This window comes from Podarcis cretensis, assembly GCF_951804945.1.
Source record: "Podarcis cretensis genome assembly, chromosome: 17".
NCBI classification, from domain to species: Eukaryota; Metazoa; Chordata; class Lepidosauria; order Squamata; family Lacertidae; genus Podarcis; species Podarcis cretensis.
Genome location: NC_137187.1, coordinates 39939308 through 39947866, shown reverse-complemented (window position 1 = coordinate 39947866; position 8559 = coordinate 39939308). Strand labels below are relative to the sequence as shown.

At 50.0% G+C, this 8559-nt stretch overlaps 1 protein-coding gene across 4 annotated transcripts in view; it reads right to left on the bottom strand.

The window, feature by feature from the left end:
- Positions 1-910: 910 nt before the first annotated feature.
- The window catches only part of FLNA (filamin A), a 71617-nt gene continuing 63968 nt past the window's right edge, over positions 911-8559 (bottom strand). For all 4 annotated transcript variants that reach the window (XM_079958626.1, XM_079958628.1, XM_079958627.1 and 1 more), the window contains 6 exons: positions 8188-8303; positions 7309-7441; positions 3592-3768; positions 3277-3495; positions 2691-2879; positions 911-1830 (listed from right to left, as the gene is read on the bottom strand). In XM_079958626.1, coding sequence (XP_079814752.1) covers positions 1643-1830; positions 2691-2879; positions 3277-3495; positions 3592-3768; positions 7309-7441; positions 8188-8303 — 1022 coding nt within the window. In that variant the 3' untranslated portion in view covers positions 911-1642. The remainder of the gene's footprint in view (positions 1831-2690; positions 2880-3276; positions 3496-3591; positions 3769-7308; positions 7442-8187; positions 8304-8559) is intronic.

Here is an 8559-nt window from a genome sequence, read left to right as displayed (position 1 = left end):
TTTTGAACCACAACTACCTTCTGGTCTAGGTGGGATAGGTTTGAGAAATACTTGCTGCATTCTAAGCTAATGATTTTCAAAGTGTTCCTAGTAACCCAGGAGTTTCATCTTAAGAGTAGCAAGGGACTCTCCTAGGGGGAGGTTGCCCACCAGACCTCTGGGGCTGTGCGGCCATGAAGCACCTTAGAGCAGCCTTGCTGGCTCCGCTCCAAGGCCCATCTAGTCTAGCATCTTGTTTGCACAGCGGCTAAGCAGATGCCCAAAAGAAGCCTGTGAACAGGACCTGAGCCCAAGAGCATTCTCCCCCTTCAGAGTTTCTAGCAACCAGTGTGCAAAAGCATCCTGCCTCCAACCGTTGAGCCGCTGTGGCCAGCAGCCATTGATAGGATTCCACAAACTCATGGGCGAGAAGGTTCCATAGTTTAACTATGTGCTGTGAGAAGGACTTCAGCTTCACTGGATGCCCAGGAGTCCTGGTGTTATGAGGGGGTGGGGGTGGGGGCAACCCTTGTGCACAAAGTTCAGAATCCTTTGCTAGATAAAGCCATGGGCAGCTATTAGGGAGAGAGATACAGATGTTTCCCCTGAATTAACCATTAATTCAGATTCCCAGCTTTAGGTTTAGAAAAGTTTCCAGCCTTTGTAGAACTGTACAAACGAGGTCTCGCTTGTTCTGTGAGAAACTAGTCAGGGACCACCGCCTTTCTGTTATGTATGTTTGTTTGACCAGAGGACAGAGGCCCAGGTGTGCAGGAGTCCATTATCAGGACAGCATGGACAGGATCTCCACGTGTCTTCTACTTCCGAACACACTGGCTCCAAGTGGAAATCAACGCAGCCCAACAAACGAACAGCTGAGTCCGCCTTTGCAAAGGGACCAAGTCAACAGAATTGACCAGGACAACCAAAAGCCATTTGAAGCAGAACTTTTATTCCCTTCCCTCCTCAAAAGAAAGGAGACCGGCAGTTGTGCACAACAACAATAACAACAACAAATGACGACTTAAGACTTGGAAGGATTAAAACAAGATTTTTGGTTATAAACTGGCAAAGCAAGGAGAGGCACAACAGCAGCTCCCGCCACTTATCTGTTTATCAATGGAGCTTCCATCTCAAGCCAAAGAAGGGAAAGTGAAAATCTAGAGAGAAAAGGGGCAGGCCGCCTGCAGTTCCATCGGGTGCAGTGGTTTTTGCTTTGTTTCGTTCTCTCAAGCAGTGGATGGCACCGATACAGGTATGTGGTACCAGGTGCCTGTTTTTGAGGCAGGAAAGACGCCTTCCTGGCAAACTCAGGGAGGGAGGCACAAAATTCAGTCCATGGGCACGAAGCCAGTGCTTTGGCAAGAAAAGCAAAATCAGTCCTGCCCCTCAACACTCCTCCCCTCCAAAAAAGGGTGGGGAAGGGGGGAAATCACTGACAAAACTGGTTGAAAAGAGTTAGTGCTGCATGTAAACAGATCCACAGGAATCCGCCCCCCCCCCCCATTCCAAGGGCGACTTGCTCCCTTTCCCCACCCACACCGGCACAAAGCCTGCCAAGGGAGTTTAAGAGGCAGCGTCTCAGGTGGGCGAGTTGGGGTAGTGGCATTACAAAGAGGGCTCAAGAGGGGCAGTGTTATAATCAGGGGGGTGGGGGGGAGGATTAAGGCACGGAGACATGGAAGGGGCTGCCGGGGATGTGCTCCTCCCCCCACTTCACCACCAGCACATAATCCCCTCTGTCCTTGAGCAGGTAGGTGACGTTGTAGAGCCGGTTGCCCAGGTGCTTCACCACAATCTCCTCGCAGGGGGTCTTGGGGCCATGCACCCCCACCAGCAGCATGTTGTTCCCTGTGGAAAGAGCAAGGGGCGGGAGTGGGGGTCCAGTCAAAAGTGAGGCATGCTGTAATATTTAGGTCGGGAAGAGCTAATCCTGTTGAAAGACCTAATATTTAAGTATACAAGAGAGGCAAAAAGGTGTTTCGCTCCAAATGTCTCACTAACTCAATTATCCCTCCCCACTCTTCTCTCCTTCCATTTCTAGACCAGCCTTCGCCAATCTTGAGCCCTGCAGGTGATTTACTGCTGACTGGGGCTGATGAGATTGTTGTCGAAAGCAGCTGGAGGGCACCAGTATTGGGGGAAACTGGTCCAAACATGCAAGTAAGCAAACAGCTTACTTTTTTTTGTTCCTTTGTTCTCCTTCAGACCCTCTTATAAACTCTCCAGTCCCCATCCTTCCCCCCACCCCCTGCACAGGTTGCCAATTAATGCCCTCACTAGAGTTGCCAACTTTGGGCCTCAAGTTCTGGCACCTCAGGCTTTGCCTCTGAGCACCCTGGTGTGTCTCTCGGAGGCCATCCTTGAAGAAGATCCTGAATCCCAATCTCTTTTAGGAGCTACTGTGCAACCTTATTTGGTCTAGGGCTAGGTAGCTTGCTATTTGTGGTGGTGTTTTGTTTTAAAATACACTTCCAAGTTATATGACTTGTCCATCCATCATTTCCCACATCAAGCTTCTCAGCTAGGATGGGGCCAACCATACATTTCAATTTGAAACACTCATCTGACCCCATAAGCAAACCCACCCAGACCATCACCTGGTCAGTGCCCAAATTAGCTTTCCAAAGCTTCTAACCGCAGTGACCAAAACCTTGCAGTTGTGTGCCTTTCTTCCCGTCCCCACCTGCCAATAAATCTTCTACACTCACCTGCTTTGCTGCAATCTACAGTGAAAGAGTTCTTCTGCCCCACAAAGCCCTTGTTGAGGCCCAGGCCCTTGGCAACCACCTTGCTGGCATCAGAGGCAAACTTGGGGGCTGCTCCATCATGTTTGGCCACTCCATCCATGAAGACCGAGGAAGTCTCGTGGAGGCTGTGGCTGGGGACGAGACGGGTCCCTGCCAAGGAAAAGGAAGGACGATTACACAGGTGCGAGGAGCGTAAGGCTGTATCTGGGCAACACCCTCTTTGCCTCCCCTTCCCCAAATTACCATCAAAATTGGCCTTCATCATCCTGGTGCCCTCCAGATGCTGTTGCACTCCAACTCCCATCAGCCTCTGCCAACATGGCCAGTTGGCAGGGTTGATGGGAGTTGTCACCCAGCTTCTGGAGGGCAATTGGGGTTGGCCGATCTATGTTAAGGTTGCAGTCTCTGCTACAACATGAAGGTTACAATGCTACTCGTGTGTCCTCAGATATGGTCCATAGTCTGGAGTGACGGCAAAGCCCTTAAAAAGCGGGGCACCTTCTTGCCTAAGCCAAGCTTCTCTCTGCCCCCCAGCCCAGGCTCTTACCTGTGATTTTGGCCTTGAAGGGGCTGCCAGCAATGTGGTATGGGCCACCATATTTAATGGAGATGAGGTAGCTGCCAGGTGCCATGGGTGTGTAGATGACCTTGTAGCCCTCTGGGCACTCTTGGCAGTCCATCTTCACCTTAGAGGGACCATCAATGGTGACGGCCAGTGCCCCAGGCCCAGCATTTGTGGTGTTGACTATGAACTCAGCAGGGCTTCCTGCAGGGGAGAAGAGCAAGAGGCGGCAGCTTCTCTTCAAGGCTCTGGACAGCCTCTCATCCCTCCCCCCTCCCTTCCTCTAGGCTCTCTTATTACCTGTCATGCCACCTTCTAAGCCAGGGCCGTAGGCAGACACCATCCCTGGGTCCCCAGCTTGGCCCAGCTCCCCAACACGGATCTTGAAGGGACTGCCAGGAATGTGGCTACCGTTGAACTTGACGTCAACAGAGTAGATGCCATTCTCACGGGGGATGAAACGCACAGCGTATTTGTCTGTGGGAAAGGTGAGAGGAGGAAGAACAGGCAGGTGTAAGCGGCCTGCCAGCAGTTGTCATTGGCTCTGTGAGAAATCGTGTGGCACACACATGTACCACAAAATAGATCCCAGAAGGGAAGCCCAAGGAAATGGACATTTAGTGGAGATGACCCCTATATAGTAAAATATATCCCGCAAATTCAGCCAGCATGAATGACACAGGCTAATGGTAGCTCAGTAAACCTGGAGCCTTCCAGATGTTGTTGGACTACCTCTCCCATCATCCCTCATCATCGGCCTGCTAGCTGGGGCTGACTTAACTGCTTAAGATCAAGAGCTAAAAGCCAGACAGAGACCTGCTGGGGTAAGCTCTGGTTTTAAAAAAGCACAGTTGAAGTGGAACTTGGTTTAGAGCAAAAGGCATTTGCCAGTGGGCATGCCAAAACCAAAATGAGCTTGGCTGGGAGAAGCAAAGGAGAAGTGGCTATGGAGAGCATTTCCACTCCCCTCACCTGCCCTTTTCTCTAGAAGAGAATATTCCCAAGGCCAAGCTCCTCACATGTAGCCTGTAGTTCTGTGTCTGCTTCCTTCTCTAGTAAAAATAAGCACATGGGTCCTGATCCAGATAGGGGTACGATACACACGAGTGTGACGGTTACTAATAGTTTTTAAAGCTCCCAAAGGTACCCTGTTTCTTACTCTAAACACACATCTGCAGCTACAGGTTACATAACAAAGCACAATTTTGCAGTTTATATCGCCTTGCTTTTATTTGCAAATGAAACACCTTGGATATTTCAGCCCTTGCCAGTCTTACTTTGTATGCTGTTACAGCAGAGCTTTCCAAACATTTCATGTTGGTACACACTTTTTAGACATGCATCATTTCACGACACAGGAATTCAGTTTTACTAGCAAACCAGAGATTAAACTAACCCCTTTCCACCCTGGAAGGAGTGCAGGGAGAGTTCATGCAACACACAGCTTGGAAAGCTCTGCTCTACAGAAACAGCCCCGATCTGCCCCTGAATACTACTGAGTACCCTAAATAGGTGCAGATTTGGGGAACTGAATATTATGGACCCCCCATTACAATTTCATAGATGAGCTGCACATCTATCTATCTTGAACCACAATAGAGCTTGGCCTAATTTTTGCAACTTATTCTAAAGTCTGCAGCCTTGCCTCAAAGTGTGGAGTCACACCAGGCAGGAGATTGTGGGCTGGCATGATGGCTCACAAGCCAGGTGGCAGGAAGCTGCCCATGGGCACTCACATGCTATCACCACCACCACCAACACAGCAGATGCCACTACAGGAAACCAGCTGTGCAGACTCAGCAGCATTTTGACACAGCAGCCTGCAAAGAGGTCGCAGCAACAGGGCTGCAACCTTCTAAGTAAAGTAACTTGGCAAAATGGGCACTCTAGGCGGGTGGCTCGTGAGCAGCAATTGCTAACCCTACAGCTTGAGTCGAGACAGCGCAGGAGAGAAGGGGTCTTGCTTTTTTCTGTCCTGCACAGCATAAGACACACCCTGCCCACTTCCACTCACAATTCCATGGAGAGACCCGTGCTGGGAGAGTCCTCAAGCCAGCAGGAAGCAACTGGGCGCTTAAAATTTGTCTTTTTGTTGGCCTTGGGCATGTTTCTGCCCCTCCCATTTCCTCTTCTGCATCACCAACTGAATCAGCAACTGGGAACTGGGATCAACCCCCACCTCCAGACAGCCTTTTTTTTTGTTACCACACCTATTCTTAGTTGTACGGCGTAGTAGTCAAGTAAGTTGTACTCAGAGTATGCCTACTGAAATCAAGGAACCTAATGGAGTGATAAGTCACTTTGAATCACCAATTATTAGTTACTGTTTTTACAAAAGCGACCCAAAGTGGCTTATCACATCAATCACATAACATTCACACAAAAATCAGCATAAAACAAAACAGAAAAAATCTAAAACACATCCATGTTTTTAAAAGGCAGGGTCAAAACAATTTCAATGGGTCAACTATGAGAAAAATTTAGCTGAGAACCTGAGAAAAGCAGTTTGAAGTTGGGAGGGAACAGAGCAAGGAGGATGCCAACACCTCCCAGCTCAACATCACTCAGTCCCAGAATCAACCACTGAGATTTTTACGCAATGCATGGGTTGCTGTTACAGAATGGAAGCTGAATACTTGGGGGGGGGGGGGTGTCCTGGATTCAGTTTGCATTGTTGATTACTGCCACTCCCAACATTGAGGAGGAGAATTTACTAGTTCTGGACAGAGCCAGGCTCCTTGTAAGTCTACGTTTGCAGTTTGGCTGGCCTTCTTGCTCTTTGATGTAGACAGAGGCTGGACCCTGCAGTGCCTTTCCTCAAGGGATGCAGCCATCGTATAAGACTCCTGGCCACCATCATGCACAGGCTTGGCAACCTGACTTCTTACAGTAATGCCCTTATGGTGGGAGCCTGTGGGCCCCCACCCGCAACAGCCCTAGCCAGCCTGGCCAATGCTCACGGATGATGGGAGTTGTAGTCCAACATCTGGGGGGCAGAGGTTCCACATCTTTATATGGACCTGGCAAATGCTATCTGGGAACTCCAGCTACAACAGAACTCCATTACCCATGCCTTGACAACTGCAGAATATGCTACGGGGATGGGTCATTCTGCTACAAACTACTTGGAGGTTTGCTCAATCTTGCTCAAGGTGCTGACTTATAAAGTCTTGTTTGGTTTTAGACCAGCATCTATTTCTGGGAGCATCTTCCATCAGAGGGAAAACAAGATCTGCCAGGGGCTCTTGTGGAGTTCAGCCTTTGCCATGACCCAAGCCACCACTGCCGTTTCTCTTTCACCTTGAGTTTTTGTAGCAGTTGCTTTTAAAACTGGATGTGAATGACCATCTTCCAACACAATTAAATAATGACTCTGCCTCCGACTGCAAAGCATCTATTTTATTTATATATTAGACTTATATACCACCACCACCCCCGTTATCAAAAGATCTCAGGGAGGTTCACAATGTCTAAGCAGATCATTCTTTAACAAACCCATTGGATCTGCTTGGACCTTAGATCACCTCAATGGGAAAGAGGCCAACCACACACAGAAAAATATCAAGCCCAAGGAACCTGTTGTGGGCCTCAATTATTTTGGAATTACAACCCAAACTTGCTGGAGCAGATGGGAAATGGCGGTCCAACACCACTTGGAGGGGCCACAAGTTTCCCACACCTGCTCTACACCATCAGATGCCTGCCCTCCCCCATTACAGTTGCTAGGAGTTCATTTTAGAAAAGAATCATAGAACTGTAGATTTGGAAGGGATCCCAAGGGTGATCTAGTCTCGTCCAACCCCCTGCAGTGCAGGAATCTAGACCAAAGCATCCCTGGCAGGCCGCTACCCAACCTCTGCTTAAAAATCTCCAAGGAAGGACAATCCACCACTTCCCGAGGGAGTCCATTTCACTGTCAGAAGAGAAACAGACCCAACAGCTCTACCTTCGGGAGGGAAGGGGGTGGGCCATCCACTGTACAGCAAGCCTGACCCTGCTCTGCCAGGCCCTCCTTACCTTCATCAATTTCTGTGACATGGCACTCTTCCAGGGCCCCTGAGGGGCTGTGCACCTTGGCATCAATCACACCTTTGGCCCCGTTCAAGCTGACGGCAAACGAGGCTGGCTGGTTCACCTTTAACCCTGACTCCTGGAAGCACACAGCACATTAGGCAGCAGAAAGGGCAGAGCGGGCAATGGCATCAAGCTTCGGCTACCACAAACCCCACCCCTCCCCCTCGCTCTCCCCACCCCCTTGAGGACAAGGCAGAAGGTCACTTACCTGAGAGCCAGGTGGCTTAGAGAGGGAGAGCTGCCCCAGGAAACTGGGCCGCAGTGCAAGAGGCAGGCAGGCAAGCAGCAACAGGGGAGGATTTGTTAGGCTAGTACCCTGAAAGAGGGAGGCTGGCAGTTTTCAAAAGGATGGCAGCAAGATTGGCAGAGGCATGGGCCAGGGAAGCTCTCCATCTTTAAGCCCCAGCAGCCAAAAGGAGCAGGGGACTGTTAGCAGCCTTTAAACGAGACACGAGAAAAACCCCAGAGCAGATCCCTAGATGGCCAGCAGGGCTGACACAGTGGCTGTCCCAAGGCTGGCACAAGGCACCCACAGAATCATAAAACTGTGGGGTTGGAAGGGACCACAAGGGTCCAACCCATGAACCCATCTTGTCCCAAGTTGTTTAATCGCCTTATCTTGGCAAATACCCTCAGCCATACCACCACCCCCAGATCAGTACAGATTGGGAGCACACCTTCGCCCCAATCTGCATCTCCTCCCACCCCACTTTCAGGATCCAAGTCTCTTGGATCAAGGAACAGCCAGCCCAGGAGAGCAACAGTGCCAACTCAATCCAGCCAGCAAGGGGAGCAAATGGGCGGTTTCTCCCAGTGCCTCACCTGAAGACTAGAAACAGTGAGTCGACGGGCATCATCTGAGGTGGAAGTGGCAGGTACCACAAAGGGGCTGTCTGGGATGTGCTCATCATTGAACTTCACAGAAACCTCGTAGTCTCCTGCAAGCAAAGAGGGAGGAAGAGGAATTAAGGATGCTTATCCAAAAGGCTCAGTCAATGGATGACTAACTGGAATCCAGGCATGGGGAGTTTTTTCTTGTTTGATTTTAACCTGCCTGAGCATGAGAGCAGCACCTGAAGCCTTGCTCTGCATCAGGCTGGCAGGTATTTGGGGCTTTTCAGCAGCGGCCATGCACATCTTTGCAAATACATACGGGTCCATCACTGATGATTTTTAAGGAAACACTGAAGATTT